The 12781-nt window shown below is 39.2% G+C and overlaps 1 protein-coding gene across 1 annotated transcript; it reads left to right on the forward strand.

Moving 5' to 3' along the window:
- Nucleotides 1-10288: 10288 nt before the first annotated feature.
- LOC583269 (ankyrin repeat and SOCS box protein 2-like) lies at nucleotides 10289-10774 on the forward strand. Its single transcript, XM_783187.2, has one exon. It carries the CDS (start codon nucleotides 10289-10291, stop codon nucleotides 10772-10774), a length of 486 nt encoding a protein of 161 aa, XP_788280.2.
- Nucleotides 10775-12781: the final 2007 nt, after the last annotated feature.

Consider the following 12781-nt stretch of genomic DNA (forward strand, 5'->3'; position numbering starts at 1 on the left):
AAGAAAGTTGAAAGCTATAGTTAGTAAAGGAAATAAAGTAAAAACCCACCCACAAACCCCAGCAAACAAACACACACACGCACACACACCCCAAACCTACCTACAGCCATCGTAGACATACCTGAATTGATTTGATGAGAGCGACTATACCGATAGGCAGGCAGCAGAAAAGCACCCACACACACTCCCCCAAGACATGCACACGCACACCCGCACAAACATAAACACGCACACACACCCCAGTCCCACTTACAGCTAGGGTAGACATACCTGAATTGATTTGATGAGAGCGACTATACCGATAGGCAGGTAGCGGAATATAGTGACAAAAAGATCGAAGAAGAGATGATCGGTCGGCATTGCCTGGGTGTTTCTTAACATTTCCACCAAAGAGGGCGACTCGAATAGAAACATAAACATGAATATTATAACTTCAAGCTAGTGTGTTTATTACCTGTCAATGTTAGATATCCTGAAGAGTAATATGGTATTCACATATTTGAGTATTTACGAAATAGCAAAATGGAGATATGCTGCAGGGCGATGTGCATTCTTTTAGCACATCTACCCCCCTCCCCCCCAAAAAAAAAATATATATATATATATACATACACTGTCGCTCATAATTTGCATTAATATATTTGTTTGTCTAATGTTGCCAATAAACTGATATCACTCTTTAATATTTGCAAATCACAACATTTAAGGGACTGCTAGCTATTCCCCATCTTTATAGGCCTCTTTGAAGAGCATTTACACTCAATGCAAATGCAAGACTATATGAACTTATCCATATTTATCCTAATTAAATTCGACAAAATTAATGCCTAGATTGAATAATGTACATTTGATAACAATTTCATGTTACTGTATTTTGAAATAAAGTTTTGTTATTTCCAAGAATGTTCTTTATCATTTTATATTATCTTGTTTATTATGCGCTCACCACAATCATTCATAATTTTGTAATATCAAAAGTATGTCGATAATCAAAGATTTTCCCTCATCGGAAATATGAATGTGAAGTTAAATCATAAATAAAAGCATGAAACTAGAGAGAATGAGTAAAGAGAGAGGGGAAATGTTAATGCGAAAGAGTGGATAAAGAAATAACAAGAAAGGAAAATATATTCTACATAGTATAGCAGTGTTATTTTATTGCTGATGAAAATACATAAATATTTGGTAATACTCGGGGGAGAGGGGGGGCGGAAAGCTACGGGGGCACGTCCCCCCCCCCCCCGCCCCCCCAAAAAAAAAACAATTCATGCTTATAGTGAAAAATACACCCACTCCTGCGTACAACTCAATCATTGACCTCGGATACGTACGTTAACGTACGCGTACGTCAGTTCGTAAAACCCAAATATGCGGTTTTATCACACACTAAGCGGCGCGCAGGAATCTACGTCGGTTCGTAAAATAAAAACGTGCGCGTGATCCTGGATTTGTGGTTTTACGAAGTGACGCGCAAGTTTGGACGGTCCTATTTCATAGAAAAAGAGTTTTTTCCCGAAGCAACGCATACAATAAATCGTCATATTACATTACGGTTATGTTCTGGTTTCTTCAACAGTGTTAAGTTACTTCAGAGCCATCTATACATAGATTCCTGTACATACATATTTTCCCAATCAATGTGGCTCTGAAGGGATTTGTACAGGTGCGCCATCTACGTCGCCCCATAGAGATAACTCTTCTTAGCTCTTATCATGCCACAGGGCTAATCCCCATTGTGCCAAGCCCCAAATCCCTCCGTGCCAAGTTTATGTTGAGATAATCTGATTAACGCCATGGTTCTATGAATGGCCAGTGCAAAATACACAGCACAGTCCAATGAACATGAACAATAACTGCTATTACGAATACGGGCTTGCACGCACAAGGCACTGAAGCAATGGCTTTCTCGTATGTACAAAGCACTATAACGGTAGCGTGCATGCAGCCTCATGGCATGCCATGAGTAAAATGGAAAATGACCCTTTTGTTTAAGTTCATAATGATAAAAGGCTAAAGAATACACATTTGAGTTGATACTAATATCAAACTTACCTTCCATCTTCATGTAAGGCCAAATAACAAAAAATAAGTTTTTTTCGTCCCCGCCCACCTCCTTTTTGGCCACCGTCTCCTTTAAAAAAAAATACTATTTACTAGTCAGAAGAAAAAGAAATTATTCAAAGAGCCTGTGATATAAAATAAGTTTAAACAGCTTCTAAAGTGATATAATCATTTGTTTTGTCATACATTGCATCAGTATACTCACATAGCACAATATAAGTAAATAAATAGTCTTGGCCAGCTATAATTAGCAAAGAGAAAAAAATTCAAAAAAATTGCAAAATAGTAAATAGTAATGCCCTGCATCCTCCTTTACAAAAAAGGAGAAGCACGCTATTTTTTTTAATTGGCCTAATGAAAGAGAATAAAAAATACAAAGACAATATTTTGATCAAATGTTATATCATGACTTTTACCATACAGTAAGTTTTGTTTGTTTGTTTGTAGTTGTGTAGTCTGTAGTAGTTTTATTTCTAAACTTTTACCCGTTTGATTTTATGTCTGGTCTTTATGGCATGTGTATTTGTATTTGTATTTTGTATTGTATCAATAATATCTTAAATGTTTAATATTTCAGGCCTTATGTTCATTTTGATCTAGTTTTTAATTTGTTTCAGTTTTTTTCTTCTTCAATCTCTTATGGTATGTTGTGTATATAATTTTTTTGTTTTCTACAATGTATTCTATCTTTGTGTAAATCTTTGTTTGTACAGGGCTCTTTTGTAAAGCAGGCCTTTGGCACTGGAAAGACTACCCTGTTTTTTAAATAAATCAATAAATCAAGGTAGAAAGCATTTCATGAATGATAAAGATGTTCGGAGGGGTTCATAAGGTTTGGGGTCGTCTATTTTCCTCATCGAACGGTTTGAAACCGTTGCATGCGTACATAATCTGTTTACATATCGCTCCCTCGCCGCTCCCCCAATCACACACTCACTTCTAAAACCATCAAAGAATGACAATATTGGTCACATATATTTAGTTTCAATTTGTATTACATGTAGTCATCGTACTAGTAGTAAACACCAATATCGTAGATTAAATACGGACCACCTAGGCATTTCCGATAGAACTGGAGCTGACTCATTTTTTCTAGCCTTTTAGCCTTTTTTTTTTTTTTTTTTTTTGGATGTATCCCACCGCTGTCGACATGCAGTGTACATGTCACTCTAATTTATATCCAGCATCAGAATGTGAGCATAATGTAATTTGACGATTAATTGTATGAGTTGCTTCGGGAAACGTAAGTATCAATATATCTGTTTGTTTCCTGTTCAAATGAGTTTCAATATGATATAAAATATCACCTTTTTTTTCTTTCTTTTGTTGTATTGAAAAATATTTGTTATTGATATAAAGTATTATATACCCTGCCTTCTTTTCGAGGTACTTTGGGAACTCCATTTGTAGCATTTGATTCGGGAATGCGCCCCTGCGCCCCTCAGCAAATAGCACTATTGGAATCGCCTCTTGCCCAAAGTTTCAACCAGAACCTCTTATAGGCTAGGAAAGATATAACATTTTTGAGGTAAACGTCAAACAAATTGCAATAACAATTTTGTCACTGCAATGCATTTTAGTGAGGTCCTCTAAATGGCTAAATGAAAAGTCCAAAAAATTCAAGTAGTGGAAGTGTCCCTAATTTGCATAAATCCAATATGGCCGCTATTTCGAGGATTTTCACATAGATTTTGTCATATTTTTCAACTTGTATAGGGTGTTGTGGCACTAAAGGAGCAGGAAAAGTGTTCTGCTGTACATTTTGCATCAACTAAAATACTCATAGAAACTAATCCCCCGCACACCCACACCCACACAATCCAACGTGTAATTTATGCTCAATTTATCACCTTAGCAGATGATGTTATTTCATTATGCACTAGACAAATATCATGTCATTTTAATTATATTGAAAAAACTAAAACAAACATATTCAGAAAAAATTGTCCTTATGAGTATCCGTACAAACACAAGAGCTGTTGGTAGGGCTATGTAGAGGTATAGCCTGTACCTTCCATTAGCCTCATGGTCATTGGAATTACAAGTTTTTCTCAGTGCAACAGTTTACTTAATTTTAGAGAGGTGACAAACAGAAGCATACATTGCATGCTAATGGCTCATCACAGTGCAAGTATCCATATTACTGCGGTATTGTGCTCTCTAGTCACTATTTTTGTCAAATATTCAACTAAGTTAGACCTGTAAGCTTTTATTGTGTGATATTCATGATGCCTAATTCATAGTCCTTCAATGTAAAACTTTAGAGTAGAACACCCAATAACACTAGTTTCATTATAATATCGATGGAAAGCTTATAATGTGCAAAATACAAAAAAAAAATTAAATTAAGATATCAGAACCCACTAAGGCAAAATAACTAATCAAAGTTTGTCTCTACACCTCCACTTCATCTAAGGTCATTCAGAGGCCAAGTAAGCCTGTAATTCATGACGCCACAGAATGTACACCTTTCTTGATCGCCGATCTATGCAGTGCTACAAAAGACAAGCCTAAACATGAGCCTAGCTACATCAATAAGAAGGGGGCTTTAGTTGTTGATGTGGTACTGGTTGTGCTATTAACGTAGTTGTAGTAGGGATATGCATACAAATAAATGATACTTGGTCCCAAAATGTGTCTGGAAGACTTGCATCTGTCAATGATCTTGCCGCAGTTGATGCAGTATACCATAAACAATGCATAGGGAAGTTTAAATCTAAAAAACAAATACCAATGGTATACTTTGTGAGCACAAGCACTTCCAAAAAGGCTAAAACTGGCCGACCTAAAGATGAGGTGGAATTGACTGCATTGTTAAAAGTAGTTAAGCTCCTGGAGGAAAATGATGAGGAACAAAAAACAGTAGTTGATTTTGTTACTAAGATGCAAGAGTATTTGCTGGATACACATCTTGATGCCTACAGTGGGGTATACATGAACAGGAAAATACAGGGGCACTTCGGTGAGAGGATTGTATAGTTGAACGGAAAGCATGACGTAGTTACATTTCGTAGCACAGTTAGTGCTATTATGTATGAATTCCACAAGCAGCCAAAGAACAACACACCAAAGCAAGAGAAATGAGGATCATAAAGACTGCTGCCTCACCGTATACAAAATGACGTCAAGTTATTAAAAGAAACTAAAAGAAACTTGCAAGTGACGCGTTTACCCAACTCCTGCTGAAATGTCGTCTACCCCTGCTGTACTTGCATTTCCACAGATTCCCTGCAACTGATATTGAGGAACAAGTTTGTTGGCCAAAAGGTAAATTGTGATGCTGGCATCTAATGGGCAAGCCATAATGCACGCAATACGTCCAAGGGTTCTACTTGCCCCCTTTTCAGCTTGGACTTGGATTACAAATGCATCATCAATTCTCATCTCGCTTACTGATCGACACACTGCATGCGCAATGCTTCTAATGCTCTTATCCGGTGATTAAGAAATATGAAGGAAGTGTGGCAACATAATATCGACACTCCTGATGGATCAGGTATTTTCCACAGATGGGCACTTTGCTACCAAAACCCCAGGGATAAAGTACTGTAAGCCTGTACCTAGATAAACGGTATCCGATGAGGACCTTGCTACTGTTGGAAGTATCAACATTGAATACTTCAAGGCATCTACAACGTACTGTACAACCTCTGGTTTACCAGCCGATTGTAAATCGGGGACCAGAAGATCCAACATTTGACCTTGATGTGTTGTTGAAGACATCTTTACTACTGCGGTCCCCAAGGCCTTCATAGGTCCGGAACGTTACAGATAATAAAAACAAAGGCAAGTACCTTGATCAGTCATCTTTTTTTGTTTTACCCCATGATTGACATGAATCCTAGTGATCCATCCTGTTTTTACTACACTCTGCGTTTTGTTTGTGCCCATGCTAAACAGTATAATACTATACACCTGTTTTGACTTTTGATCAGCTGCTATGGTGGAAGGCACTCACAATAATCAGGAGCCAGCCAAGTGACAGTGACTGAAGTAGTGTAAGCCTTATATGCTGGGTGGAAAGGAGATGTCTAGAGCTGCATGTGCGGGGCCATTTACTCGTTGATGCTGCTCGAAATACAATGCTGATAGCAGACTTGTATATTGAACATCTGTCAACGAGAAAAAACAACCTTCGGAAGCTCCTATAGTGATCACTATAGGAACTTCCAGAGGTTGTTCAGCACCAAGGTGTTCCATGTGGAGTAGTTAATTTCGGGGAACAGCCCACTTAAGTCCCCACTCGAACAACTACTAACGGACAGCATCTTCCTGTTCTTAATTGTGATGTAGCGATTGAGGAAGAGCAGATTCCTGGAATTAATTGTGATGCAGCAGAAGTTTAAAGCCACAGTTCTTGTCGTTGATGACACAAACCTGCACATCTTGCTGATCTTCTACGCTGATTTGAATGCAAAGGACTTCTTTTTTTGCACCTGAGCCCAAGGCAAACTCCAAGAAGAACCGAACATAGAATATCAAACAGCTGAAGGAAACTGTAGGAAGTAGTGTGTGTGACTACTTTCTCTTTGACATGTGCTTCTGAGCTGCGATACAACGTCTCGCATATTTGTACTAGGGAATGGCGTGGCACTAAAGAAAATCATGAAGAATGACGACTTCTGTGAGCTTGCCATGGTATTTAGTCAGCCGGCATCAGACCTGAAGGAGACCATTATTCCAGCTGGAGAGAAGGCACTTGTATGCCTGTTTGGTGATGACTCAATAGAAGATTGCGTAAAGGTATCACCAATCTTATCTGCCTTAGAAGCAAAGACTTTGCAGCCAACTTCAGCAGCAGGAAAGTTCCACAGTCTGCGTGTGTACTATCATATATTTGAATGGAAAGGAATGGCAGACAGCCTGACATCAGGAAACTGAGTTGGCAGGTCATGGATGGGAAGTATCTTCCAATAAAAACTGATAAAAGACCAACACCCGCATCACTCCTAAAGGTCATCAGATGTGGATGCAAGAAAGACTGTGCAGCCAAGAAATGCACGTGCCGGATTGTCGTGGCACTAGTTGCAGCAACTAACCACCATTTTAGGCCTACCTAGAACTTGATGATACTACTGATCAGCATAAATGTATGTGTGTTGAAGACTACCAACTCTAATCAACTTAAAATACGTATACTAAACTATAGGCCTCATGATCTGCATCCTGTTATAAGAACTGCACTGGGATTGTAAACCAACATAAACATATTATAGCTGCTCTGAAATGCACTGTAAGGTGAGAATCAACACAACATTTATGCAAATTAACCCACTTAAACAAAAATGTATGTGTATGCAAATTAAAGAACCTAATTATGATACATTTGAAATATAACAATATTTTTAAAATATGACTAAGTGTTGTCGCAATTATTCTGAATGCAACAAAGGACAAGGAATATAATTATAATAAATTATCTACAAAAATGTTTAATTTAGCGGCCATTTTAAATTTAAGCAAATTAAAACACTAAACCAGACATATGAAACCTTGTGCAAACAACAAAATTCTTGGAAATAACATTTTAGACTTTCAAAGTACACTAAAAGTATGCTAAAAGGTATGTATGGTGAATATTTTGACTAAATCTAGGAGAGAACCTTAGAATTGGCGGCCATTTTGGATTTATGTAAATTAGACACAATTAATCCACAACACGGATAATGTAAGGTACAGGCTGTACCCCTACATTTCCCTACCAACAGCTCGGGTGCTTGTACGGATACTCATAAGGGCAAGTTTTTTTAAAATTTTGTTTGTCTTATTTTTTTTCGGTATAAAATGACATGATATTTGTCTCGTGCATAATGAATTAACATCATCTGCTAAGGTGATAAATCAAGCATACATTACAAGTTGGATTGTGTGGGTGTGGGTGTACGGGGGACTTGTTTCAGGTGTGTGATGTACCTGCAGTATATGGGTATTTTAGTTGATACAAAATGTACAGCAGATCACTTTTCCTACTTCTTTAGTGCCACAACAGCCAGTAAATTTCACACCATGTTTAGTTCGGCCAGTTTTAACCGTTTTGGAAGTGCTTGTGCTCACAGAGTATACCATTGGTATTTGTTTTTTAGTTTTAAAGTTCACCATGCATAGTTTATGGTAATACTGCATCAACTGCGGGAAGATCATTGACAGACGCAATATTTTTGTTTTAGTTTTTTCAATATAAAATGACATGATATTTGTCTAGTGCATAATGAAATAACATCATCTGCTAAGGTAATAAATTGAGCATAAATTACATTGTGTGGGTTTGGGTGTGCGGGGGGGGGGGGATTTGTTTCAGATGTGTGATGTACCTGTAGTATATGGGTATTTTAGTTGATACAAAATGTACAGAAGATCACTTTTCCTACTACTTTAGTTCCACAACAGCCTATACAAGCTGACAAATATGACAAAATCTATGTGAAAATCCTCGAAAAAGCGGCCATATTAGATTTATGCAAATCAGGGACACTTCCATTACTTGGATTTTGTTGGACTTTTAGTATGTCATTTTGGGGACCTCACTGAAATGCATTGCAGTGAAAAATATGTTATTGCAATTTGTTTTACCTCAAAACACAATATTCCTAGCCTATAAAGACAGTATATATTTGTATAATGTCATCTGCCTTCATCATCTGCCGTATGTACACACGTTGAATATGTGCCATTCCATTTACTACAAAGCCCTACCCCTCGCAATTTGCACAACAGTAGATGAACGATTACATTTTGCATTAAACGTATGTAGATTCTTTTTACGGGCACTTCACGCATAATCCAGGAACCCCACATTTGGTAGCAAAACACACACACTTCCCGTTTGCATATGCATTTGTGTAACGATATCGATTTGTAAGGAGAGGAAACAAGGGTATAGGAGAAGGTCACGGTCATTACAATGAGATCAGCTATACATTGTTGATATTTTTGACCGCCATCTCAGATAAGCCCATCTACCGTGTTAAACCAAGCCCATCAAAAGTTATTTATTAACCGTTTTATTATTTCATTATATTTAATCTATTTTATCTTATTGCTTGTTTGTTCGATTGTGGTTGTTTCTTTTTCTTTTTCTTTTTCGGATAGAGTATAGTTTTATTGAAATACAATAATAATAATAATACATAACATTTATTAGGCGCTTAATACTGATGTTTCTAAGCGCACAGTGTTCTGATTAAGAGAAGACTATAACCCGTAGAATTAAATTAGAAGAAAAAGCAAAAATACAAAAGTAACATAGATAAGGTAAGAAAAACGATAGTGATTATCTTCAAACTATGCTTGAAAAGGAAATCGAATAGACAATTATGCTTCAAGGATCCAATTGAAACATTTCCTGTTTTCACCTTCAATATCTGAATATTAATACATACAACTTAAGGAGGCTCAGTGGATAATATCACAAGGAGAAAAATTGTGCTACATGTACATGCCCTATATATGCATAATATTATGTCAATAGCATATTAAAGTTCAATATTTCAACTGCAAATATTCAAGCCAAGTCCTATTCACACAACTACGGTGTCGACTTTGTACCATATTCTATCAATAAACAGTCACGATGTATATTGAAATATAGTTTATGACACCATTGCTGAAACGGTACTCCAAACCAAATGATGATTACATACATAAATATTGAGAGAAAGAGAGAGAGAGAGAGAGAGAAAAAGAGAAATATATAGAGAGAAATAGATAGAGATAGGGAGAAAGAGAGAGAGAGAGAGAGAGAAAGAGACAGAGAGGGAGGGGGTGTAGATCGATGACATATCTAAGTGCAGTTCTACAATTAGGCTTGGAGCTACATGTTGGGACACGTATGCGTATATAGCACCGTATACGCCTAGGAATGAATTTCTGGATCTAATTTCCTTTCTCTTGAACAAGGGTGCCAGCATCCTGTGGGACGACAAAGATGAAAAGTCTGGCGTCTTGCTAAACGTAATTTTACATGGCGATCTTAACATTGTTACTATACTTATCGGCGTTGTCTAGGACACGAACAAAATTAAATTGAAGGAGAGTAGCTTCTAAACATAGCAGCGTTCAGTGGACACGCCAGTATAGAAAACTCGTTGTCAGCAAAGGAGCAGATATTAAGGCCATTGGTGATGATGGTCGGACACCATTGCATGTATCTTACAGAGAGGGTCATCTAGAGATTGTTCAGTTTTTCTTTTCTAAAGGACGGGGCATCAATCGCCAAACCTTTGACGGGATGACTCCACTTGCGATGACGAACAAACGAGGCCATGTTGAGGTTCTGAAGTACCATATCAGCAAGGACGTCGAGATTGAGAGGTCCGACAAGGACGGCTGGCCACCACTTATTTGGGCATGTGTCCGAGGGCTTCTATCCACAGCTAACGATCTCCTTCATGTGGGTGCAGATGTCAATGCCGCCGACAAACGCGGCTGGACAGCACTGCATTTCTCCATCCATTACGATCGTCTGGATGTCATTAAGAGTCTTGTTTCTGCAGGAGCTGATCTCAACTGGCCAGATGAAGACGGGACCACACCTCTTCATATCGCTTGCTTCAACGGTCTCATTCAAATTCTAAAGTATCTGCTAATCAATGGAGCTGATCTTCAGAAAGCAAAGTTTGATGGGACAACACCGCTCCATTCCGCGTCTACTGAAGGTCATCGCAACGTCGTCAGTTTCATTTTACAGCAAAAAGAGGTAACTTGTATAAAATAAGGTCTTTTTGGAACGGTTTCCATGCCAATAAGATATTGTTATTTTTGTTTGTAATCGACCTTCTCCAATATAGGTTAGCACTTCCACATTATTACATCGTGTGCTCAAAACTTGTCTTACATATTTTTTTTTTTTTTTTTTTGGATAGACTAGATATATAAATGATGCACAGGTGTAGGTTGGTCGGTGGGAATTGTGTGCACGAGGTACCTTTGAATGGTTTTATACCGATTTCGAAGGTACCGCGTGTACATGATTACACCGACCCACGAATTAAACCTGTGCTTCATCTGTTTTATAAAATGGGGCAAATATGAAAAAATCTCCAAACATACAAATATATGTTATGTTACAAATTTACCGGCTGTATGGCAAAATCATGCATACTAGGAAATTACCAGAAAGCATGATTTTTTATTTATCATAATTTGACTGTTTGGTTTTCGGTGAGCAGGATAATTTGAATCGCCTATTTCTCATCTTGTTATCGGCTATTCTATCGGCTTTTTCTCCTTTGTACCATTTAAAGTGGCCGTGTCATCGGATGCGTCCGGATGCATCCGATCAAAATCAGGCCAGTTTGAAAGGGGTATTAGATAGCGCAGTCCATCTGCATCGGTAGAGGTTGTGAAATCAGACACTTTGATATTACGTACATTCTCACGACCTGTATTACAAAACAAATTCATTAAACCAAGAAACACTTTGTTATGCTTATCCTTTGGGGAGGTGCAATCTAACTCTGGAGAGGTCTGGATCTTGTTCACATCAAGTTCAGATATTGACGCTTTATGATTGGCGCTTTCCAGCCTCTCCCGGAAAATAGAATTTATTACATATATCTCAAGTGCAGTGATAAAAAAGTGGCGTTGCATGCCATAGCGGAGGCAGGGAAGAGACTTCTTCGTATGCAACTCACCGTCACTATAAGTCTTACGCAGAAAAGCAGGGAGCGATGATAAAAGTTTGTGCAATGTTGACGGTGGAATGTCTCCTAAATTGACATTCTAGATCTGTGCAACTTTTTTCCAACTTTGAGAATACAAAACATCCAACAATTTAGATAATTCCTCGTCTGACAACAGGTAGGCAATCTTGTTGGCACAGACGATGTAAGAAACGGAATATCGGTTGCATCGATTGTCAATAACGAACGGGAGAATTGGGAGCAGCCAACTCAGCACCAAGGCGCCCGTACTGCTGGTGCAAATAGTTGATAATTTTCGGCCGGTGCCCGGCCGGCTTCCGTACAGTTCTCACGAGCGCCGGGTCATCTTTTACAGCCGTACGGGCGGCGTGGTGCTGAGTTGGCTGCTCCCAATTATCACTGCGTTTTCTTCAGCCCGCTATGTCATTGAAGGCCCGTAAAAGGCCCGCGGGACACCGTACAGGTCCCGTGCGGGCTCCGGACGGGGCCCGGATGGGCCCCTGAAGATTCTTTTTGTCAATTCCTAATGTAAAAGCGCAGCTTTAAATGCAGAAGGCGCGGATGTCAGAGGACATAGTTCGGTACACCGTACAGGACCCAGACGGGCGCCCTGAAGACCCCGGTCAGGCCCCATGAGCCACGGGGTGCAACTTTTCATCGGACGGAGCCCGAAAGCTTACCGGCCGGGACCCGGTCGGCACCCTTACGGGAGACTTGCATTTTCTCTCCACCAATTTTCACCGGGCATTTCCCGGGCGCTGCAGAATATGTGACCACGCACTATTGCCTGGATAACATTTACGGAGCCTGTATCCTTCCCGTATCCCTTTCCCGTGCGGCCTCTGTGCGGAGGCAGGAGGCGACCGCTAGATATTCGTGCGGATTCACGGACTCTGCGGCCTCTACGATTTTGTTTCGCGAGAAGTTATACAGATTTGAAAAATCGTGTGCGCGTAGCCCGTAGACATGTCGTAGGTGGCATTGCACAATCCCCGCACGGGCATTGTGTAGAGGCCCCGCACTGATCGTGCAGCAAACGCTCGATTCTTCGGTGAACATGGGGGCCAAAAACGCTCAAA

Source organism: Strongylocentrotus purpuratus, unplaced genomic scaffold, assembly GCF_000002235.5.
Source record: "Strongylocentrotus purpuratus isolate Spur 01 unplaced genomic scaffold, Spur_5.0 spur5_scaffold_20, whole genome shotgun sequence".
Taxonomy (NCBI): Eukaryota; Metazoa; Echinodermata; class Echinoidea; order Camarodonta; family Strongylocentrotidae; genus Strongylocentrotus; species Strongylocentrotus purpuratus.